Source organism: Cydia splendana, chromosome 12, assembly GCF_910591565.1.
Source record: "Cydia splendana chromosome 12, ilCydSple1.2, whole genome shotgun sequence".
In the NCBI taxonomy this organism is placed as follows: Eukaryota; Metazoa; Arthropoda; class Insecta; order Lepidoptera; family Tortricidae; genus Cydia; species Cydia splendana.
In genome coordinates, this window is record NC_085971.1 from 9,524,531 (window position 1) to 9,551,348 (window position 26,818).

At 34.9% G+C, this 26,818-nt stretch overlaps 3 protein-coding genes across 3 annotated transcripts in view; 1 reads left to right on the forward strand and 2 right to left on the reverse strand.

The window, feature by feature from the left end:
- The window catches only part of LOC134795895 (uncharacterized), a 44,153-nt gene extending 27,225 nt beyond the window's left edge, over nt 1–16,928 (reverse strand). Inside the window, exon 1 of the mRNA XM_063767826.1 lies at nt 16,865–16,928. Coding sequence (XP_063623896.1) covers nt 16,865–16,928 — 64 coding nt within the window. The remainder of the gene's footprint in view (nt 1–16,864) is intronic.
- Nucleotides 1–26,818, reverse strand: part of LOC134795538 (activating transcription factor of chaperone) — a 197,947-nt gene that overhangs the window by 144,957 nt on the left and 26,172 nt on the right. The window lies entirely within an intron of this gene.
- LOC134795526 (3-phosphoinositide-dependent protein kinase 1) overlaps nt 1–26,818 on the forward strand; it is a 152,074-nt gene that overhangs the window by 37,158 nt on the left and 88,098 nt on the right. The gene's annotated exons all lie outside the window — the stretch shown is intronic.

The window sequence follows — 26,818 nt, forward strand, 5'->3', positions numbered from 1 at the left end:
TTTTCACAGATGATGTATTTCTGTTGCCGCTATAACAACAAATACTAAAAACAGAATAAAATAAAGATTTAAATGGGGCTCCCATACAACAAACGTGATTTTTGACCAAAGTTAAGCAACGTCGGGAGTGGTCAGTATTTGGATGGGTGACCGTTTTTTTTTTTGTTTTTTTTTTTGCATTATGGTACGGAACCCTTCGTGCGCGAGTCCGACTCGCACTTGCCCGGTTTTTTGCATTATTATATCTTTAGTTAATAAGGCCCAAAAGAATTATTTTTAACTTATTATAAATATCCTCTTGTTGTGAAGTACCAAATATTGTTATTTGTATATGTATAACTCTTAAGTTAAAAACAATAAAATCTGTTATTGTCTACTGTCAAAATTATTATTTTTTGCGGGATTAAGTAATACCCTGCTAGTGTTCAATAAGGCCCACAATAGGACTTTTATAAAAGGTATATTTTCCAAGAGTATCGTAATATTTTTATAACTATTTTGGTATAATGAAGAAACTTCAATAAATAAGATACCTATTTGAGTGAGTTTTTCATACTTAATATCCTGTTTATAAAAAAAAAAACATTTTAATTTAAGGTGGGCCGTATATAGGCATATACGGCCGACACGGAATATACAATAAGGTGAGGTCACTTACCTTATTGTATATTCAATATGTATACGTGTAATATTGAGCAGTTGGTTTATAATATACATAATATGATATTGACGTTGAATAGGACAGGACATGACAATAGGAACCAGAAATAGGTATAGTCGGTCAAACCAATTTGTCAGTAAATAAAAACAAAAAACTATATTCATCCTTTTCTTTTGGGTGCTAGTACTAGTGTAAGTCAAAGATAGTATGATGATTCTCTCTATGTTTGAAATGAGACAGTCCTTTGACAAACTATGGTAAAAAATAGTTGTGAATATCATGTACATTTTTATTACAATTTCGAAATTCAAATGTTCTTCCTAATCAACTCGGCCACTAAACTAACTGATAACTTGGTATCCGATCCGCTAACTCGGCGAATGAATCGCCAATTCGCCAACTCTCCGAGCCGAGTCAACGCTATCAAACTGCTACTAAGGCCATTCAAAAATAAACCTTAATTCGAGAGCCCGAAGGTTCTTATATGACAAACAATACATTATGACTTAAAACTTTATGGGAAACAAAGGGACCCCTTTAATTTCACGTAATGTCCGCATCTAATTTATATATGTCCACAGTAAACAAACAAATGAATGATAAGAAAAGACAGACAGTGCTGTGAGCGGCAGGTGGGGCGAGGCGAGGGGCGAGGTATAGGTAGGCTATGATAGGGTCTCGGGCGCCGCGCCGGCGACACTGACGGACCAGCGCGGCGTATGTATGAATTTCGCGCCTTTTTAAATATATTTTACTATTACAATGCAAGCTACACACCGAAATTTCTTATTTTCCATAATATGGCTGCGTATATTATTTTATAGTAATAGACTTATTTTTACAGACTCTAATTCAATATTAGATATTATAGGACAAAAAACGCATATTAATTCTGAAGCATATATCTTATTCTTCTAAATTTTTAGCTTGCCTATTAACTTAAGAATTTAGATATGTTGTTGTGGATTTATTAAACTTTAATTCAATATCGACAAAATAATAAGCTAATTTGTAGTTTGACTAAGAAGCACGTTAAAAAAAATTCTAATAATTTTACATTATAAAGCGTCATACATATTATAAACGATGGAACTTAAACATTGCACTTTAATTCAATATTAAAAAATCATTACTAAAAATATATAAATACCTAATTTATATCTAACGCTCGTTCTAACTTTTCGTCATATTTTACAAATATGCTTAAAAATATGTCCCATGTCAGATAAGTATCACTTTTTCATCTTTAGAATTATCAAAACTTTTAGTGCAAAAATCCGGTCCCACTATTGGTCTAATATATGATTCGGAGTAATCAGGTTATTATAATACCTAATAGAATGTAATTACTTATCCAATTATCTAGTCAGGTGACTCAGGTGGAGAGTAAAAACCGGACAAGTGCGAGTCGGACTCGCCCACCGAGGGTTCCGTACTTTTTAGTATTTTTGTTATAGCGGCAACAGAAATACATCATCTGTGAAAATTTCAACTGTCTAGCTATAACGGTTCGTGAGATACAGCCTGGTGACAGACGGACGGATGGACGGACGGACGGACAGCGGAGTCTTAGTAATAGGGTCCCGTTTTACCCTTTGGGTACGGAACCCTAAAAGTAATAAAATGCTTGCGTATCTTAAATAATAAAACCGGTAAAATATACACACCTAACCATGTCCGAGAAAACGTTGACCGGTGTTTCAATAAATATGTACTTTAGCACTACCAAAGACTGGTGGAGGCTAGAAACGATGATGAAGCCATCATACTAAAGTAAGTAAGCCACAGTAAGTAAGTCCGTAAGTCGTCATCTGCGTTAGGTATATGATATGACTTCAATTTAGACTAAGACTGTATGGTACACCCCGTAAAAATTGTTAAGTCAGAGTTTTTAAAACTTTCTAACATATATGCCAAAACGAAAGTGTTGTGTTTAGTTGTGTGATCTTGTTATCCGTTTGGGTCCCTGATGTACCTGATGTATTCTTTCACGACCTCGGTCAACATTGTTTATAATATATGTATTAGCATTAGCAGTCTTTAGTATTCACTCGTGTCTGGCACTTTCTGTGAACCGGCGATGACGTCAAGTGTTTTTCATTGTGATACCGAGAATGTTGACAACGTCAGCGCCGGTACAACGAGTGCATTCGCGATTTGTGGCAAGGCTTCTATAACTAACCGGACGGTCAATGTACGCAATACACGTTATGTGTTATTTATTACCTTTATCTTCAATATATGGTCTTTTACGGTTTGGCTTTTTTACTTTTTTAGGGTGGAATCAGATTTGTCAGCATCGAGCCGCATTTAATATATGAGAAATTGCTCGTTAGTATGAAGATGCGTACGCATCGAAAAGCTGAAAGCATGCGTACGCATCTTCATACTAACGAGCAATTTCTCACAGATGTGATTCCACCCTTATGATCCGTTATTGTCTTAATTACTTATTGTATATGTCAAACGTCGCAATGTGACACGATAGTCAAATATTAAAATATATAGTCATATTGCACAGCCTGGATATTATTGACTTAGGTATTCCAGATTATTCACGCTAAACAAGTGGTAGGCGTTTGTGGGAAATCCCTTCATAGAATAAATTTAGTTTATAGGTCATATCCATCATTCCATTTAGATTTTCTTGCTCGCATTTGAGCCTGGGGGTAGGCATGTGGGAGAACAATAATTGAAACTCTCACGATTGATTTCCCGCAATATACTATAAGTACTTAAATAAAATAAGAACAGTAGATATACTGGTAATATATCTTGAACATATTAATTTTACACGAAGCTTACACTATCCCTGAAAGGGATAAGATGGCCTTTGAACTAAATATGTGTGTTTTATCCTGATTTATGTCTCTTTTTTGTAAGTAGGTACAATAAAGTGTTTTACTGCTAGGTACTACACTAGCTGGGTTTTATGTATATAGGTAAATCATATATTTTATTATGTAATAACAATAACAAATGATAACTTTAAAAATCAGTTCGCTCATTTAGATTTGTGACTTAATGATAATGTCACGCGCTAATCACGCGTCATTTTTATGTTTTTATGGCACGTACGTAAACTATGGTCAAACATCAATAGTCCTAAAAAATAACACCATGGTGAGATAACGCTAACGGTTTTACGTCAATTGTTTTACAAACACTGCTATCATAAAAAACATTATATATAAACATGTTGTGATAATAAATATTTGGTGACTGCTACAGTTATTGGCCAGTATAGGTATAGTAATTGGCCACTCTTTACAAATCAGAAAGAAACAAGACAATTGAAACAATAACTATAGCAGTCACCCTACGTACAATAGCAAATGACATTATTATCACGCCCTCTCTCAAATTTTATTGAAACGATCATTTGTTCAAAAATTCATGCAATCAGCAAAATTTACCAAAAATTCAAGCAAGACAGCAAAATTTACCGCGTTACATTAGTTTACTTATAGTGTACTATTAATTACGTAATAATCGTATATTATTGATTCACATTATTTTAACTCATTACGATGCACTAGTTATACTTATTAGTAGAAAATGCCACGAAATGACGCGAATATACTTAGGTACTCAAATAATGCTCGTTAGGGTTCCGTACCCAAAGGGTAAAAACGGGACCCTATTACTAAGACTTCGCTGTCCGTCCGTCCGTCCGTCCGTCTGTCACCAGGCTGTATCTCATGAACCGTGATAGCTAGGCAGTTGAAATTTTCACAGATGATGTATTTTTGTTGCCGCTATAACAACAAATACTAAAAAGTACGGAACCCTCGACGGGCGAGTCCGACTCGCACTTGTCACGTTTTTTAATACTATTATTCGTAGATATTTCAGACATAGAGGTAATATGAACTTAGTAACACAAATAAAACGACAGGAAGACGAGAATTGACGAGATGCAATACTCTGAATCTCTGACAACCTTTCGTGATGATTTACAATCATAAGAGTTTATAACCTTTCCTTGTCTGATTGCCTACCAATTTTAGTCCTCCTCACCTTAGCGTTTTCCCGGTGGCATCCCAATGAAGCCCGGGATCTGCTTTGGCAACCTAATCCTAGGAGTGAAGCCTAGTTTTTATGAAATTGATTGTCACCAGCGGTTGTAGCATGGTCAAATTTTTATCGCCTGTCTAACAAGTATGTAAGTGCGAAAGTGACAGGCACAGTGACAGGTGATAAAAATCCTACCATGCTACCGCCGCTGACCTTCCAACACAAAGCTAAGAAAAATCAGGTCTTATTGGAATTCGCCCAGTTTCCTCACGATGTTTTCCTTCAACGGAAAATCACCGGTAAATGTCAAATGATATTCCGTACAAAAGATTATCATTAAGATTCGAGAAATTAATTATCATTAGTAAGAGCCGGGGTTTGAAACCGCAGCTTGCGCCTATGTCGCACATCTTACCGTAAAGCTACCAGTGCTTATTCTTTAGCAAGGTAGTACAATAGGCTAAAAGAGTCAGAAGTTTATATAAGATCCCTTTGTTTAAAACGACCCTTGTATCCGTGAATCACGTAAGTTGTTTGTTTAATTTTTCCCTCAAAACGTGCACCGACTCCATCGCAGTAAACAAACTATGACGCAAGTTGTTTTGTCGAGTTCTAAGGAACTCGGATCGACTCTTATGTTTGCAAGAACAAAGAGGGCATCATTCGTGCCTTTCAGAACATAATAAATAATAATGCGTCCTCTTAAAGACAAATGTCATTGAATGACGTTTTTGTTGTTCGTTAATATCCATCTTTAAATTCTTTACTCATTAAGTAAACATTTATGTGGTACCTTAGCTTAGGTAAACAAAACAAAATACATTCAACAGAATTGTGAATTAAGAATCCTTTTAAATGTTGAAGTCGGTTATAAACGAACTCCTTGAACTTTTGCACTTACTGAAGTTTATAAAATCAATATTGGCTATTGTTTCGACTTTCGAGTCTAGATACGAATTTCGCAAAAAATACCTGTGTCGTTTACCTACGTTGTTTGTTTTTGTTTGTTTAGCTTATACATGCCATTCAAACTGGTGCTCCGCGAATACTCACAATATCCTAGGCCTCCTTAATTGTGTGATAACGCCATAACGTCCAATGATGATGGTTTCCTTTATTAAAATAAGAACATACAAATACCAGCTTTATCGTCCAATACATTTTGTATCTGTGATTGGTGGATTGGTCGAACTCAAACGGATGTTTTTTGACGCGTGCTTATCATCAATAATACGAGTGCGTTATCTGCTCTGCTTAGTGCGGGGGAAAGTCCGACATGATATGTTTGTTTACTGTGTGGTTTCCGTACCATTCAACGCATGCATCGTGACATTCATGACTGTAAACATCATTAATAGATATTTTAACTATGCTTCGGGCTTAGGTTATTTTTTTGAGTCGCGTCGTGTCCATAATAATTTGTAACAACAATTTTCCTATTTATAATACTAAATAGAATTTGTAATCTAGATTGCCCTAATGGAAAGCCGCAATATTTAAATATCCACAATCGTAAAACCCTATCCTAGAGTGCCAATTATATGGTATTGTATTACATATCTTAAAAAACATCGGTGATAGGTATTTCCAATTATAATTATAACCAATTTCCTGCTCCTCTAATTTTGTGGGGCTATATAGGTACTATCGAGATATTCGGGACGGAATGATAAACCCTGGCTTTTCCCATATACTTAAAATAAAAATAAAAACAACGGGTTGTACTCCGGGAGTGCCGGCAGAAGTGAAAACTCAATGACATTGTAACAGTTTTTCGATCAGGTCACGTGTCCGTCTTACGAATCTTACGGTCACGTGACCTGTCGCGAGTTTAACATTTTTTCCCCATCACAAAAAGTGCACAGCGCCGCTAAAGAAGTTTTCACTTCAAAATGTGGAAAATTCTTTTGATAGCATACATTTATCGGGTATAGTTTTTTTTTTATTTCTGGTTAGTTTTCGGAGTAGGTAGGTATACCTACTTTGTTCACCTAAATATAATTGTACCTATTGCTTTAAAGTTTAAAATGTCAACTAGAAAATAATACTCCCGTGAAACTTAAGACATACTAAAGTACATATATTTATAACGGGACAACGGGTCTCTTAAGTAGTTTTGATAATGTTGCTAAATATTTTCTAAAATAAATGTTGATAACTGTAGAATGTTATGTTATGTGTATTTAACTGTAGAATGTTAAGTTTTAGTTTGAACCAAAAAATTCCAGTATATGCTCAGATAGTCATTATCGCGTTTATCATACATAAGTCATAATGCATGCTTTCACTACTGTGTCATGCTTGACGTCATGTTTTGTTTATTTCAATTAGTACAATCTACTTGGCACCAGTTGTTAGTGTCAGTCAACAAGGGATCATCCATTAATTACGTCACACGAATTTCTAGGTTTTTTTACCCCTCCCCCTTCCTTGTCACACTTGGTCACATTTTGCAAACCCCTCCCCCCCTGGTGTGACGTCACATTTTAGGCAATTTTGTTTTCAACGAAATCGACAATATTAACTCGGCATTATTTTTTTAATAAAAAAATATTTTTGATATATAAATATTAGTAATTTTATAACACAACGAAAGTTACATCCAAAATCTCATTATTTAACTGTACAGCGAATAAAAAAATATAAATAATTTTTCGGTTACTGATGAAGTTAAAGTGACATCACAATGTTTGTGACTCCCCCCTCCCCCATGTCACAACATGTCACATTTTCTTGACCCCTCCCTCCCCCTAAACGTGTGACGTAATTAATGGATGACCCCCAAAGACCTCATAATTTTATTTGAGTGTCGAAATAAAAAACGTATTGCAATAAAAATAATATTTTTTTTATTTAAGTAACTAGATAATGCGCTACACAAAGTGCAAGCAAGTTAACAAGTTGACACTAACTCGAATTTTTAATAAATATATCGTATTTTTGCGTGTAATGATTGTTGTCACCACTGCCACTACAGCAAAAACTCCTAAGTATCTCTTACACTAAATTAATTTAAAAATGTGTTTAGTACATTTATAAGTTAGTAACTACTGTATACTAGGCACTATTTCGCAAATGCTGAGATAGGCACAACTCTGTTGTGTTGTTTTTCTTTGAGTTGTAGGCACGTATTCCATTTTTATAATACAATGTCTTAATTTGATATTGGTTTGACTTTAGGCGAGATACCTACACCGATTCACCGAAAACAATATTAAATCAAGATCTTATTTTTACAATTAAAAGCGCGTGCTGGACTTTGAGTATGTGTCAACTACGGATTTCCCCGCCGCGCCGGATAATAGGTATAGCCGCAGCTGACTAATGTTAAATATAACAAACATGTTATTTTTAAACCACAATTCGCTGTAATCGCGTTTATTAAAAGGAAAAATATGCTATTATTAGATGAATTGTTTATCATAACCAGTGATCGTTAATTTTCCAGCAATTTTGGTGCAGCATAGTAAAAATAAAGGATTTTCTTCAATTTTTTTCTAGGGAGAGGATTGGTTAAGGTTAATATTACTGTTATTAACCCTAATAATTATCTATTCCACCTAGAGTAGGGCATACCGATGCTTTTAACCAACAATGCTGCACCAAAATTGCTGGAAAATTAACGATCACTGATCATAACTGTCACATTCTATATGTACCTAGTGATCATTTTAACCAACATATTTATAGGAATTAATGTTTTCAAGTATTATGTCTATTATAGAATTATAGACATATTATGATTATGACTCTACCCTCGGCTTTATTTTATTCCGCACAAGCTTGTGCAAGGGGACTTTTGTAGGTGCATTTTGTTTCCTTATTGTTTCCGGTATAATTGCACCAAACGCATTACTTATTTATTTCTACTCAAGAGCACTTTAATCTGTCAATTAAAAAACTAACAGTCATACATAAATAAATTGTATTTGAAGCGCGGCGCGGGGTGCTGAAGTCTACTTGTTTTAGGATCAATATCTGGAAGACCGAGCTTTGTTCGGAAAATATATAAATACTCAGAAATGCGCGTTTTCCCAAAGATAAGACTTAGCTAGATCGATTTTTATCGAAATCGTTAGAGCCGTATCAGATATCCCCGAAATATATAAATAAATATACAGGAATTCCTCGTTTAAAGGTATTATATTATATATTATAGAAAAGACAACTGCTTAGCATTCATACTGTGTACATAATACGACTGTTGTATTTTTTTAATGGCTTACTTTAACTTCTTAGCAATATTTTCAAAAAAGGTTATTTATTGTTTTCAAAATTACTCACCTTTACAAATTAAGATTTATTTGGGTACAATTAGTCAAAATTAAAAAAATAATCTATACATTTAGACAAGATCTTATTTGTCCTTTGCCATGTTGCAGATTTTCTGTGGTAGTAGGTAGGTAGGTAGGTAATTTATTTTACTGGCAAGGATACTGACAAGAGACGTTGAAATTTATCGAATGTCACCGATGTTAACAAGAAGAAAACGTTTCACAATTGTAAAAGATTATATGCTAAAAAAGATTTCGCATACAATAAAACATTTACATCGATAAAGACGAACTATGTTTTGAAATTAGTCGTTGACATAACCGGTACTGAAATTTTATTTGACTAATATTACCTACATGACACGCACATTATTGTACACTATTTCAGTGTCAAATAAAATCTTGTCAAGGTTTACTTTGCGTATTTTCATTATTATAATATTTACTGAAAATGTAAAACCAATATTTTAAATATACTTTTAAATTTGATATTTAGGTCTCCTTGAACGCAGACGTACCTTTTTTAATTGAGAACCGGCTAATGGCCGATGCCATTTAAAAAGTTTTGCGCAAATGTAACTAAGTTTTACAAAATATGCGGTTCTTTTTATTAATCTTTCTTATGTGTAAATTCGTAAATAATTAGTTATATTTATCAAAAGCTTTACATTTAATTTATGAATGTAAGTGACATAAAGACTTCATAGTGTACTTTCAAGCTTTTGGCTCAAAGAGTAAGAGGTAGTTTGTTACCAGAAATATTTACAAACAAAATTGAGTTATTCTGGTATTATTTACTCGTATACTTTAATTTTATTTAAGCTTTTAGGTAGGTATTTGCTGGCCGCTAGCCCGGTAAAGACGGACTGCAACCCGAGTGCATTTTGTATGGGAACTGCACGCCAACTGCAACGTCGGCGTGCAATTCACATACAAATTGCAGTCGGGTTGCAGTCCGTCGATATTGGTCCTTAGAATAAATTTTAATATTGAGTGCAGCCTTCCATACTTAGGTTTTAAAGTTCTCGGGTCTTCGTCTCGTTTTGTAACTTCGGCCCTTGAATTTTAAAATCCATTATTATGTACCTGTTACAGTGTAACAGGTACATAATAATGGATTTTGGATTAACAGTTACACAAAATAATATTATGACCTGTAGCGCAGTGTAATCTCCGAGTGAGTACAGTCGAGTGCATAAATATGTATACATTTTTTTCACCTTATTGCAATGGGTTAAGGTGAAGAAATGTATACATATTTATGCACTCGACTGTACTATCTGCAATGTTCTATAAATAACACAGCCGTTCAATATAACCGGAATCTCGCGCTAGCCGTCTAGTTCCTGTCTAAATGTCAATATCAGCGATATGCTATTGGGGAAATGATCATACATTTCTAATTTAAATCACTCAATCAATCAGGACAATCAGGTAGAGTTAGACCAAGTTAAGTTGCCAGCGATTTTGATAGCTCAGACGGTGTTATTTAAACAACAAAGTAAATAACGATGTGGTGTTTTCTGACTGTATCGCATTACTTATGTACCTACAGATACTCGTAGCTATACTAGCTACAGATTGTTCTCATTTATACTAAATTATAAACACATTTTCGTTAAAACATGTTCCAGAAAATATTTTTTCGTTGTAGGTAATTATTACGCCTAATTAATCTCGTTTTCTCGACCGAGCTCTGAGAAAATCAATAAAATATAATCTGATGATCTGTTTTATGTGGAAACGACGTCGTAAGCAGGTTGCAGATACATAGGTAATTACAATTTTATTTTCCTCACGTCGTTTGATGGGTTTTCCGGTAATCTATGATTATTATATTTGGTTTCTTAAATACGTACCTGGGGCCCGTTTCTCAAAAGCTTGTGACTTGTAATACAAGCGGATGTCACTTTTTGACAGCTTTTTTTTAGAAAGGGACTTCCACTTGTATTACAAGTTACAAGCTTTTGAGAAACTGGCCCATGACCACCACGTATGAGGGGGCATTGTTAATACGTTAAGACGAAACAGGAGCTGAGTTTTAAATATTTTAGGTAAATATACCCGTCTCGCTAACGGAAGCGGCACCTAAAAGTAGTGCGATAAGGACAAGGCGAAAAATCCTGCGTAAAAATCTCAAAAATCGAGGTTTCGTACTCCTCTGTTTCCTCCTCCAAAACTTAAATCGTAACCAAATTTGGAAATCTAAATGATTATGAAATTATCTGTGTCGGACCGTTTTGCTTTTTTGGCTAATTGATATCAGTTTTGAATGCCACGCCTCTCATTGCGGCATAGTCAATTAGGCCATTTTTGAAGGGCTCTAGCGCCTTAAAAAACAAAAATATCAAAAAAAGCAAAACGGTCCGACACAGATATTGACAATATTAATCTGTGTTGAAAAAATCATTGCTCTAGCATGGCTCTAGCTTCAAAAACCACGGAGGAAAACGAGGAGTACGTTTGTATGGAGAAATGACCACTCCCGTTGGCTCTTAACGCAATTGATGTAAATATGATTTATTATTATTTTGGTTGTGCATGTGACGGGTAGGTTTTACATAAGTAAATTAATAAATAAATATTATGGGACATATTTAAGTATACTTTAGTATACAGAAAGTAGCTATAACAGGTAGATCTTGTGAGTAGAGTTTGTGCTATATCAGGTATACATAGACGATACTATAAGGATATATAGTCTGTCAAGCCATATCCGTCAGTAGAAAATAGCGGTAAATTTAAAAAACGTAGGCGCTAAGTGTTAGTATCCCATAGAAAATTTGAATTCCGCCCCTTTTTCTACTGATAAAGTTTTTACAAGGTATATTCTACAGATTGATAAATAATTATAATTACGTAAAAAACATTCATAACCCAGGAGTAAATCACTCCAATAAATTCTAGACTACCAGTTTCGCAAGCAAATTAGACAAACTAGCTCAACATAACATCTTTAACCGTCGTATATTAAAAAAATGCTTGTAAAATACATTACCTCTCTAAAGTGTATATGTTATCAAGCCCTAGCTGAACTAGCTCCAGACGTCTAGACCGAAACAGCAGTTAAGTCTAGACGGGCTATGACCCTGTCAGCACCAACTTCGTGCAGTTGCATTGGGATTCTTAATTCTTCTTTATTAAGTTATTTGCAACAAATATTCATATTCATTAGCTGAATCACTAAAGTTACCATTTGAAAAAACTACGTTCTATGGCAAAAAACAAAAACTAAAAAGCAAAAACAATGATATTCAGAAAATATCTGAAACTATGAGAAAAAGAAATAGTGCTGCATACAAACATTAAGAAAGTCCGATAAACCGAGAGGTCTCTTACGGCAATTTTTTTCGCGATTTCGGGGTTGGTCCCATTAGTCCCATAGTAAAAGTTCCTCTGTATAATCCCAAAACCTCCCTGGCAACGGGAATGCACTTGTTTTTTAGCCAACCTGTATATTATATTCCTTAAGACCAACATCAGCCCAGCGAACTAATATATCATTTGAATTAATGGATTCCATTGTCGTTTATTTTTAGTCGTATAAGTAGGAAGTTCCGGGTTCCCCCTTGCGCCGGAGTCTTCAAAATAGCCCAGAACAAAGTCCTTAGGAGCGTGAGTCAATGACCTTACTGGGCGACACGTAGACGCATCGTAATTAGTAGCAGCGATTGTTCCCTGATTTAAATATAATTAGGTTTAAAAAAAACTGTCCTACATTGCAGATTTAGGCCTCCTGAACATTCATTTTTCTTTAGGATTGCATTTTTTCTCGAATTAACAAATACATACCTACCTGCATACATATATCTACTTAAAGCATAGGGTCATAATCAAAATGAGATCATAATTTGTTAATGGTGTAATGGTGTATTTAATATGGTGTATTTTGGTACTGGATTTTATAGGGACCGTGCACGTTGGAAGGTCTGCCATCTTGTGACCCAAATCGGAAACTGGACATTGACAGATTGACACTTTAAGCCAAAGCAGGTGCGTGCCTACAGTGCACGCACGCTCGCTTGCGCGTTGTAGGTTCTGCCATCTTGTGGCCTAAATCTGAAACTTAAACTTGTCATTTACACTTTGAACCATTAATCAAGGGGCTCCTGTGCTGCCCCCTATAGTTCATGCACATGCCCTATAACCTGAAACGTAGTGAAAATATAAGTTTGTGATGTTTTTGGTATAACTTACGTTGCAATTATACGGCGCCAGCGCTGTTCAGTCTCTATTAAAATAAATGAATGAACATATATGTCGACAATGTGAATTAATGATACGAGTTATGGCCTCTAGCCTCCGACTCAATGCCTGTCCTTATTGTCTATCAACTTAAATATACAGAAGTTTATAAAAAAATATGATGGTTTTGCTGTACTCATCTATGTGTTTTATTTATTTTTCTATATATTTACCTGTTTTCTTCCATAAAATGTTAATTTACGCGTAGGAATGTGTAGATGGTTTAATATCCAGTTGTTTATAGAATAATCTGAAGAGGAAATTGCATAAACTATGGCTCTCCAATAACTTGTGTTCTGGTTGAGTAGTACTAAGTATTTTTATTTAATTATGAATTTATGATATTTATGATTACGTATGCATATATTTATTTCTATGTCATTTTTATTAATATATATTATATATATTATATGTGTATTTATATTACAATATAGGCTACGGGCTTTAATTATTTGCTTGTGTAATAATTGAACCACTTTTTTGTACATCGTGTTGGTTTGTCTATCATTTTTGTTCACTCTCAATTGCTCAAAGGTAAGTAGAAGAGATCCCATATAGGGATGAGTTCGCTTTTGGACATTGTATACTTTTTGTTTAATTGTATCTTAACCTGTCTTATGTACAATAAATTGTTTACGTACATAATCTCGATACGATTCATTACGATGGAATTACTGGGTACGCTCTCATTTCCATTTCTATTGCTACTATTGTAGTTTATGGTACTTCAATGTAAATATTCTTCATGTCAATTTATTACGCGGAACCACTGAAATTCCTACATGTTGCATTTAAGACAGTGTTTTTCAAACTTTATGCTGTCGCGGCCCTTTATGACCACAATATTTTTTTCGTGACCCCCCAAACCCCTTTTCTACGTTTTTCTATCTATGTAAAAAGTGTCTACAGACTGCACATGTGCGGAAAGAGAAGAGTCGTGAAATGTATGGGATCCCATACATTGTACAGCTCTTCTCTTTCCGCGCAGACTCTAACAAATTTGGAACCACAGACCAGTGTTTGGAACGCACCTTTCTATTATTCACTCAGTTACATACGCGTTTTAGGACGCACTCTACATAAATATATTTATTTTTATAGGATGGTATTTTTTTTTATCACGGGAGCAAAAATCCGTATATAAACGACTTACATATTACTAAGTAAATTAAGATAAAGTTCCTTAAGTTAAAAGTTAAGTTAATTCCCAGCAAGCTGGAAATATGAAAAAGAGCAAACATTTTTCCACAATTTCTGGAATAGAGCAAACTCGGATTACAATAATTTAGAACCAAATGAAGGTATTATGATGATTTCCAGATTGCTGGGAATTAATACCTGGAAAAAATCTAATTTGACTGGCCTAACAGATCTTAACTTATTTCATTTAATAACTTAATAACTTTAACAACTTACTTCAAAAAACTTCAAAACTTCAAACTTCAACATTTATTCAGCAAATAGGCCACAAGGGCACTTTTCAAACTGTGGGTCGCGACCCCCGGGGGGTCGCGACCCACAGTTTGAAAAACACTGATTTAAGAAACATAAATCATTATACAAAATGATTTCGTTGTCTGACTGTTCGTACTTTAAGGGGTGAATATGTAGATCTTACTGAAAAAGTAGTAAGTATTATAGGGCCCGGAAAAATATAAAAAACTGTATGTCTTATACATATCGGCGCATCATAAATAACTAGTGTTTTCTAAGGAACAGCATATTATTTATTTTCGCGATTTTAGGAATGGCTCCAGTTGTTCAGTATGACCTACATTATTACCCCTGAAAGTATGGTCGGACAACAAAATTATGTACATATATCTGTATACTGTGTCTCTTTGTGTGTCCTCAGATCTGTTTACACGTTTATGGTGATTGTGTTTTGCTTGTATTTCATCTCCTTTATCAGCCGGTTAGTGTCGGCACGTTAGCTTGCACAAACAGGAACGGCTGAGTATTCGTTATGCCATTAAGCAGTCACATTGCGATGTGTGCGAATCAAGCGATGACTGTCACGGACGCGAACAGCATAAAAGGGCGCGCGATTGCGGAAGTAATTCTTGCTCGAATTGGCAGCGCGTGTCAGTGTAATTTATTATAATATTTAAAGTATAATATATTTATATATCCTAACCTAACATAACTTAATGTTGTACTTTATTTCCTTATTTTTAAGTATGATAATATTTTGAAATTAAGTACAACATCGCTGAAAGAACAGTGACTTAGATATCGACTTCAAAAACCTACAAAAGTCATTTGATTAGCGTTACATAAATCCTTAGCTGATAAGAGTGATAAGCCAAGCAGTTCTGTTAAATAATGATCAAGATCATGCTGCGCAATTTCAAATTAGTAGGCAAATTTTCGACGCATGCCAATTTATTACCCGGTATTTGGCATAAAAGACCTCTTTTATTTAATAATTATAGCTTTAAGAGTGCGCCGATGCTCATTACCTGTGCTCAACAAGGCGTTTCTTGTAATAAGAATAGTTCCAGCGGTGAAATGCTGATGACCCTTCGCTGGTGGATGGCCTGGTTCGTTAGTTCCGCACTATTGCGGTGTAACAGTCATTCCGGTTGTTTGCTCCCGTCCCGCTCTACTCGACTGATACAGGTAGCAGTAGAGATCTCATACTAAAAGGGGATTATAGTACCTACTGTAACTTGGTTCATGAGCATGACGGTCTCGAAGCAATGCTGACAACATCTCTTAGCAAAATATACAAAGTTATGGGTTGGCGTTACACAACCTACGTATAATTATGCAAACATTGGAGGACCCTATTTACATTAAGGGCATCTAAATAATCTAAAGATGCGTATGTCCCAGTATTAAGAGATAGGTACTTAAAGTAATAACATGATGATATTGATGATATAAAAAAAACATTAAGTCGTTGTAAAAAAGCACGGGAATAAATGACTAAAGAACACAATATAGGTACATAATTTCGCAATCGTTTGTTATTACTTTTGTGTAATTACTATAATATGTCATAATGCGCTGCGTATTATTTAATAGCCAACTTGTTAATTAATTTTGGACTCGGCGTTAGTATGGAAACTGTACGGTTACCATCAGTTTGTCACTGACGTAAACGCCGTCGAGAACGTAATTTACTTTCTATACATCCCGTTTGCACTAATATGCGAGTGCGAGCGAGATGTATAGAAAGTAAATTACGTTATCGACGGCGTTTATGTCAGTGACAAACTGATGGTAACCGTACTGGTATAGTTTTAGTTACATCTGGGTAGTTTGTGGCTTCCGCGCCCTGCCTGTTGCTTCAGCGTACTCTACGCGCTTCGATTGCGTGGGAACAAGCGGTGTTCTCACATCACAATGTGGACGGAACTACGCTGTGCGCTGTGACATTTTGACACTTTCTGTAGACTGTGAATGAGGCCTCATTGTACCTGCGTTCGCATCGAATTCAATTATCGTGTGCCTTTTTTCCATGTAAATACTCGCAGAATTCGCAGATGAAGATTTTCTTCTGTTAAATGTACTTTGATCATCATTTGTGGGATTCATTTTATCAATAGTATCATAATATTATTTTTATTTTCTTGATAATTTTCCACTGAAAAAAATGTTATCATTATAGATACACACGCATTACATAACGTAAATACAGTGACGATGTGTGTGTCGTTACTTGCGTCGGCGCCGCCAAGGTCGGGGTCATTGAACCCGTTTCCGTCTTTCAGCCGAGGCGCCATTGCCCACACAACACAACTACTTGTGGAAAAACACCTACCTGTCCTCGTATTATTCTGTCGGCGGGCGAACCTTTGCGACTTTTTATTGGCCGTTTTAAAGCTTTCGCTTTCGGAAAGCGTAAACAACTGTCGAGTCGAGATGTAAACATGACAACGCTATATTGGAGTAGGGAGTTATGTTGCGAAATTTACCTACTACGTTACAAATAAAAATTCCATGAAGAACAAACCTAGTCACATTATATCTTTAAACATAACAATATTAAATCTATAAAAAGCATTATTCGGTATGTAATTAACCTCTTGAAACGTAATGATTTAAATGGCACGAGTGTGTTTGTCAATTGTTTGTGGAGCAAGTATTCTACTACAGCCGTATTCGAACAATAAAAATACGTCATATACTAGATATTGAAACGATATGGATTGGATATGTCAGTGTCAAACAAGTGTCAAAAGTGACGTTTTTGTTTGAAGAAACGTTAATATTGACACTTGTTTGACAGTTGACACTGACGTATCTAATCCATATCGTTTCAATATCTAGTATTTGACGTATCTCATTATTCTCATTGTTCGGATAAGGCTGCTAGCCTGAAGCAGCGTCTCATCGGCGCCTGCGACGAGGCGTGTAAATTTCCACAATACTTCCATAATAGTACGTTGGCAGATACAGTTCGCTCACTGTCAATATTTGTTTTCGCTTTGACGTCTTTTATGCAGCTGGTTATTGAGGACTGAGTACGGTTAGGATCCGAGGCAGGCCGCTTTTTTCAATGGCTGTTTTACGTGGGTTTGCGAATTAAAGTGGTCTAACCTAGTTTTTTTTTACATTATAAAGAATTGCAGAAATGCGTACTCTGGGGATATTTATCTGGTACTTTATGACTCATCATTTACTTCTGGGTTTATTTCTGTGGAGTTTTTTCTAGTCCTTGTGTGCCTACCTTAATGCCTAAATTTATTGACTAAAAAATTTGCGTCTGGCAACGGAATTGTACTTGGCGTGCTGCTTTAAGAAAACCTTCACGTTTGTACATGATATGAACGCTCTTGTTTATACGTCGCAGCACAGAATAAATATTAGTACTAGTCGCAGTCTGTTATGATCCCAAACTCAGACTAATAGCGCATAGACCAGTGGTTCCTAACCTTTTCAGTCCGGTCACCCCTATGACTAACTAGGGAACCTGATTTTACCCCTCCTCCCAATGGTAATATAAAATAAATCGTGTACGTTCGTTGTATTGTTATATTAGGTTAGCTTATTACCCCCGCAAAATACCAGGTTTACCCCCAGGGGGGTAAATACCCCCAGGTTAGGAACCACTGGCATAGACAGATAGTCCCCATACGGCTAACCTGCCAAAAGTGAAGCCGAAACACGATCGATGTGTGCGTGGGAGTCTCGTGTTTTACGCTCAGCAACACACACACGTATACAAAAACGTGTTGCCAGTATATATATATATATTTCCCTCAAACTGGGGGATTTAACAACATCTTTAACACTTGGTTATTAATAATTTGTGTGTAGATTTAATAGCAAAAGCTTTTTATGTTTATTTAAGGATTTTTTGCATTTCTGTCCTTTGTGAAATAAGGTTTAAATAAAAAAAAATATACATTTTTACAATTTTTTATTTAAAATGTGCATAAAATTACTACATAATTTGAAATAAAATAATGAAATATTTAAAAATATATAATTATACAAGGAACTTCAATTAAGCGTATTCATTTTAGAATGTAAACGTCATGTCCCATTTTGAGGAAAAAATATTCACTACACTGGCAACATTTATAAGAAATGGCGGCTGACGAAACATTAGATTTTTTTAGTTACGATTACGTAAAAATATCACATTAAACTCTATACTTACGTGTGAAATGTAATGTAAGTCGGTTTGTTTTTATGTTATGATGCGTTGTGATACCCATTCAATGCACAAACAACCATTTTTCATGTGTTTTTGATTTTTAAACGGGAGGTGTACACAAACCGACGTGACCTTGAGTACTGTCAGGGCCGATCGAATACGGTGACACGAGTGCGACGTAGGGCTTCCAAATACCGGACTTCTTTCAATACCGGTATTAATACCGAAACTGTCTTCATCAATACCGGGATCCCGGGATCCCGGTATTGACTATAAATGGCTTAAAAAATTTAGTTTTTTTTTTAAAGGCTGACTTTTACACCTGATATGTATGTCCTTAGCTTAGGATATTAAACAATAATCGCCATCTGCAATAATTATGTGAACCCTCCAGGTTGGCAATCATTTTATCCGCCTTGTTGACTTCACAAGTCACATTATTAGTTCAACCTAATAATCAGCCAATAAATATTCTTTGGCACCAAAAATTCGTATGCCATTACCATTACAATTAATTTCTTTCTACACTTTGATAAAATTTTAAGAACTAATTATATTAAGGGGCTAGCCGACATTTTTGACAAGTTTTGAATCGAATCTCCTATTTTTTCTAAAAAAAAAAACACTTTTTTCGTATCTAGTTGGCAGTGAAGAATCTTACAATTACATGAACGAAATCTAAATATTTCGGTTCGTCTTTGACGTCTCGAGAAACGTGTCTAGTAACGTAACGTAACGTAAGTAAACGTTTTCATTTTAAACGAATTAACACAAAAGTTATGGCCAGAAAACCAATTTTTAGCCTAAAATTGTTCAACTTTGATGCCAAATATCTCGAAGGCAATGAACTTTGAAGTAAATATAGGATACTAAACTGCAAAACGTAATTCAAGACCAAAAAAAGAAAGACAATGTTGCCACTGCAATAATTTGTTTGTAAAATAGTAAATTCCTTTTGATAAATAATCATGCTAAGATAATTTATTTATTCGTAATTTTACTCCTGCGATTTAAAAAAGTACTTTTGTAGCCGCCGTGCAGGTCAGGATCTCGACGACTCAAATAAAAAGCTTCGATTTGAAGTAAACTATTATAATTTCAATAGGTACTGGTTTTACAAGGGTTCCTTGACTAAACGGTTAAATGTAAAAGTGGTGTGGTAATCGTATGGAGGCTGATGAAAGAGTGATTTGCATAATTTGAATGTCCGAAAATAGTGGTTAAGATTTGGGTGCCTCTAATTGGCCGCGATACATAATATGTGGAGCGCTCCTATTGGTGCTTTAGAAAAAGCTTCCAAATACTAGCCGAGCCCGACGGCTGCGTTTAGTTACTGTATTATACAAATAAAGGTTGCGTTCGCAACACTTTTATATACTTATTTTTGCATAAATACAAGACGCGCTAGTAAAAAGTGGCAACATTCGCGTGGGGTAGCCCCTTAATATATCCTGAACATCAGAATTCGTCACCAAATATTTATCTAACGCATATGCAATTGTTTCAATTAAATGATCTTTTTTAATTAAATTGGCAAGGTATCTTCTTGATATAGCCGAATTTGACCATTTTAATAGATTTTAAACGTTATAATAGGCACATTTTCCTTGTTTTTTAAAATACCGGGATCCCGGTATTTCATTAAAAAATACCGGTATTGAAAAATCTGTTTAAACAGACGGGATCCCGGTATTTCGGGATCCCGGGATCCCGGTATTGGAAGCCCTAGTGCGACGTGACGTCGCACTTGAAATGTCTTCACTAGGGATGTACGAACACTCAATCTATGCCTTATAAATCTATGATCCCAAATACATATCAAAATAATCTAACAAGAAACGTGCTCTACTTTATGGTTGGTGATTGGTGACACCAATGATTGTCAAGCGATACTAATATTGTCAGTAAGTACTTGTAGTGGAATATCAATTTGAAACTTATACGCGTATTATGATTTTAATAAGAGGTTAGGAATTAGATCTGGATTAAGTAGTTATGGATCTGATCTGTCAGTATCAAAAGTGACGTTTTTGGTTGAAGAAATGTCACTTTTGTCATTAGATCTGGATTAGTTCATAGCAGGGATTAATAATAACAGGTTATGAATTATCATACTCATAAAATCAGAATACGCTTGCTACAAAGTTTTAAGTAATTATAGTTGGTCAAGCAAATCTTGTCAGTAGAAAAAGGCGGCAAATTTAAAAAATGTAGGCGCGAAGGATTATCGTCTCATAGAAAATTTGAATTTCGCGCCTTTTTCTACTGACTAGATTTGCTTGACCAAGTACTTATAGTAATCTGTGGATAATTAACTATTATTCGATTCGTGCACAATGCAACAACCTTCATAAGCGGTATTTTAAGGTACCTATATTATATATAATTATATATGTAGGTAAGTGCATTTGCTTTTAGGTCAATTTTGCTTTTGTCACAAATGCATAATAATCATGCGTTTCTTATTTAAGAGGAAAGGGGACGGGCGCTTCTCCATACAAACGTAGTCTCCATTTTCCTCTCTGGATATTGACATTTTGGAAAATATTTTTACATAATTTCATGTAAGTATATTAACCATAGCTACGCTCCTACGTTTCACTTTTTTCATATTTTGATTTTTGTAAAAATTAGGAGCGAAAACAAATTTCAAACAAATGTTTAAATGCTCTTAACTCTTTAAGTATAATAATAAAAATGTAGAAAAAAATCAAACGTAGGGGCATGGCTGTACTTAGTTGATATACAACAAATTGTATTAAAACATTTTCAATAATGCTAATATCCATAGAGGAAAATGAGGACTACGCGTTTGTATGAAAAGGCGATTTTGCGCTGGTCCGCTCCACTTTCGTCTTCACAATAAATTCAGAACAATATGCAATAATGTGTAAAAAAAAATGAATAGGACTTCATAATTTTTACAGCTCACAATTGCGGTATTTTCGTGATATGAATAAGGTGATAATAGCCTTGCATGTGTATTTTAATTGATATCGTAGGTAGGTATTCATTGTAGCATATTTCGTTCCAAATATTTTAATTGTGGAATTATGCCACGCATGGCGTACAATTAAGTGTACAGTAATGTGACAGTTTCTAAGAAAGTATGTAAAATCAGCGCAGCGTGGGTAGACCCCCCCACAAGGTGGACTGACGACCTGGTTAAGGTCGCAGGAGTCCGCTGGATGCGGGTGGCGCAAGACCGGTCATTGTGGCACTCTTTGGGGGAGGCCTATGTCCAGCAGTGGACGTCCTTTGGCTGATATGATGATGATGATGATGTAAAATGACCTATAAGTATTATATGTTGTCTTCGTGTTATAAGTATGTACCTACATACTTACATGTTGTTTTATTTAAGCATGCGCTTTCATGACGATTTTTTCTTCTAAGCTTAGTTGCAGCTTATCTAGTTATGCTGCTCAAATTACATTTTTTTTATCTATTTATTTACACATCACAAAAACATAATACAAAGAACTTAAAACTAAGATGCGCCACAGAAACTTGTGAAAGTTTATGCGTGGTGCAAATGCATCACTACGCTCAAACTGCATGTTTAATGTTTATATACCTATGCATTTTTTTGTATATGGTACTTATATACTAGACACATAAAGGAAAAAATAAGTTCGTAAGTAAACAATTATCAGGTAACACCTGTCATCACACATTCCCATCCGAGTAATATTTCTTAAACGCGTTTTTACATTTAGTTTTATTTTCGAGGGTATTTTTATATATTTCTTCGGGTATATTAGTTAGTATGCTAGGTAGCATAAATTCCCACGTCCTCCTGCCATACACGTTTACGTACTTCGGTAGAATATATCTAGATTGAACAACTGTGCTACGTAATTTTTTATGTCTATGTTTCATTTCTAATAGTTTTATTTTATCATATTCATCGAGAACTATCGACATGTTGATTTTGTCAAAGATAGACATTACTTTACAGTATTTAAAAATATCATATTCGTTATCAAATCTATTTAGGTATGTTGGTAAAATAGTTTTAAGTATTGTAAGTTGTAGTTTATATATGTTATCTATGTAAGTTTTATATATTCGTCCATAGCTACTTAGCCCATAACTTATGACCGTGTCTGCCAGAGACAGGTATAGTAATCGTAATATTATTATAAGGGAGTTTATATTTAAGTATGTTCATTTGGGAACGCAGAGACCGTAGTTTGTCACACACATGTTCAATGTGAGGCTTCCAGTTGAGGTGTTTGTCGATGACAACGCCCAGGTAGGTATGTTGGTCCACCAGCTGGAGCGGCTCGCACGCGCACGCGCGCGGGTCGTGCCAGCAGGGGTGCGCATGAGCTATAACTATAGGGTTGACACTTTTTGCGTATGGGGAGCGTATGTGTAAAAGTTTTGTTTTGTTGGCATTTATAACTAAGCCTACGTCGTGGGCGTCGTTACACAGAGTATCAAAATTGTATTGCATCATTTCCTGTGCCTCACTGATGTTTCTGCCGTATGTGACCAAGCACGTATCATCTGCAAATTGGTATACCGAGCCCTTTGTGAATAGGTTACACATGTCGTTGACGTCCGTTAAATATTCGGTTGGACCTAAAATCGAACCTTGTGCCGTGCCTTTTTGTGTAGGTATGGGGTCAATATCTTGTCCATTGATGCGTACGACTGTATTTCGGTTTGTATGATAGTCACGGAACCACTCCAACAAAGGGCCCTGTACACCTACCGTTTTAAGCTTATAAAATAGCGTGGTATAATTTAAAACATCGAATGCTTTGCTGAAGTCAATGAAGACAACCAGCACCTGGTATAAATTACTTTTCTAAGTTACTCTGTATTTTTGCCTCTTCTCTACGTAAATTCGGAATGTTAATGATTGTAGAGCCGAATTCTTTATTCTTTTATTTATTTACCTATTGTTCAGAACACTTACAGTCATACATAAAAATATAGATATAACTTACAAAAAATATAAAAACAGACCTAAAGGCTCATTACTGTAAACATGTAAACATCAAAAGATACAAAAGCGTTTCAGAGAATTCGGTCCATAATCTCTAATTATTATTTATTTCTTTTAATAAATACATAATACATCTGATATTGTATACTGCACTGCCTAATAGTTACTGTACGGTGTTCTGCCTTTTCACCGATGTTTTATTGTCCGGATTTCACTTGCCAACCAACTTTTCGCAGATTATTTACTTTGTATCAGACTTACGAAGTCATTCTGCTAACCTAAAACATGACGTTTTTAAGTTCTCTCTAAACATACAGTTACTAACAGCACACCCCGGACACTGGCGATCAAATGTATGAAACAAACGCGTTCCTACGCACACAGTCTAAGCTCGTGTAGGTGAACGCGTACCATGCTTGTGTGAGTGAGATAAGACGTGCTAGGGTTCCCGCCATTTTGTTGACAAGTTCGATGACCTCAATGACCCAAAACTCATTGCGCGAATTAAGAAGAAATAAGAATCATATTATGCTGTAAGGTGGGTATCTAAGCTCGATTTATACAATAGTTTCCTATTTTGAATCAGTATAAACGAAGTAACAAAATTTTTGTAAGGAAATTCAGGCCACCAAAATATTACGTAAAGTTGAAAACATGATTTTTTGTTCATATAGATATTGTGTTGTTTTCAGTGTGGTCTGATAGGTTTAGGTCTAAAACAGATAGGGTAAAAGAAATAATAAACATAAGTACCTATTGTAAGTTGGTATTCTACTAAAACATATAACACTTTAAAAATAACTGGGTACTTATCTGCCGTCCTAGTCTAAAAGGCAGTTTTTCGACAAAAGCTAGTTTCGAGATAATCGCAAAAAACCAACCCAAACATCTTTCTTGAATTTCTACGAAACGGAAAAACTTTTTCCATTTTTTCTTTTTGTATGTGGTAGGTATATATATGTACTTATTTTAGGTATTTATAGTATGTTTCTAAACAGCTCAGTTTTTTTTAATTTTATAAAAAAACACTTTAGATTAGTATTAAGCTTAAAAATGTGTAGGTCGTACTAGTCAAGAAGGCGGTAAACATGCGTTATGCGGCGTTCTAACTTAGTTACGAAGTAGAAACTAGGTAAAAACGCCGTATATGTCACATGCTGCCTTTTTGCTTAGTAACAATGAATAATTCCCACTTGAAATCCTAAGTTAAAAGACCTTATAGCAGCTATTCGGCCTTTTTGGTTAGTATACTAGGAAAAATTAAGATTTTGTCCAGATTTTCGACTAGCGTGCTAGTGTAAAAAAATGTATACCACCCAAAACACCGAATATACGGTTTTATAGATTAGTATTTATGGAAGAAATGGGAATAAAAAATAGACACGTAGTTTAAATGTTTATTTATATACGAACAAAAAACGCCATACTACTAGGCTATTATTAAAAAAACGAGATCCAGCGATTACTTTTTGGATTATAATCTTAATTACCATACAAAATTAACACATAAATTGGGTTATTCCCACTAGTTACCATCAAGTTGTTACCAGTGGTAACTAATGGGATTTGATTCCCAGTAGTTACCACTGGTAAAAGGTGGGATTTTTTCCCCAGTAGTTACTACAATTTTGTTAGGGTTCAATAAAGCCTCTATTTTTATAGTATTCTACTTATACTGTTTTTATTACTATTTAACTATAACAACTTGATGGTAACTAGTGGGAATAACCCGATTTATATGTTAATTTTGTATGGTAATTAAGATTATAATGCATAAGGTAATCGCTGGACCTCGTTTTTTTAATAAAAGCTTAGTAGTATAGTGTTTTTGTTCATATAATAAAAGACATTTAAATTGTACTGTAAAAAAATGTTGGTGGTAACTACTAGGGAAAAAATCACACCATTTACCAGTGGTAACTACTGGAAAAAAACTTCCCAGTAATTACCACAAAACTGAGTTGGTGGTAGCTACTGGGAAGAAAGGTGGGAAATAAATTCCCAGTAGTTACCACTGGTAACAACTTGGTGGTAGATACCTAACTGGTGGGAATAACCCCATAATATGTACAAATTTTTAATGTGTACAGTCTTTCTGATTTTATTTGTATCATAGGCTAGATTTACTCGACTCTACTAATGACATTACATGTACTTCTAATGAGCATGAGCAACGAAACTTAAAAGAGTCCGCAATAAGCTCAGCCGAATTATTACTTCCCATAAAAACGGAGATTCCTACTCATTTTAAAACAACGTGTTGGATTGTAATAAATTGCACATACAATAACATAAGGTATATCTATACCAGTACCTAATTAGTTTATATTCCAACAAAACTAATGAAATAGAGGAAAAATAAGTTGAGTATGAAAAACTTATATTCGCTGTATTTTTTTTATTATGGTATCTGAAGCTACACATTAATTATAGATATACCTTATCCTTTAGTGAGTACAAAGTTTTAGAGCAATCTACCTAATCGTTTTAAAATGAGAGCGTAACTACGTTTGTATGGAGATCCCAGCTTGCTGCTGACTTAAATCTTAGCAACCATCTATCTTTGTAGGTGACCAGTTTTCGCATACACGTAACTCACAATAATACATAATGTTTTACCGAATTCGTGGCATCTCTAATAGTTATTTTAGTTGTTATCAATAGGCATCGAATCATCGAGAGTTTCATCGCACGGTAAGACGTTAGCGAGTTGTGTAGTCTACATTAGCAATAACATTAAACTCCTATTAATTCCTGCACATACTCTGTCATTTATTTAATTCTAAAACGCATTTTAGCGGTTGTACCTAATTAAAAATCAGATTAAAATTTTAATAAAATTATTTTTCTATTAGATTACAAACTCATAGCTTTTACTATTTTAACATACAACTATTACCTAATACACAAACATACCAACTTATTTTAAGATACATATTGTTTTTTTATAAAACCCACTTAGGTATTTAATGGCCTAATATATATATAACTCTCAGTTGGTTTTTGGATGGACCCAGGTTCCATACAAAGATGCCCATGGTCCTTTGTCC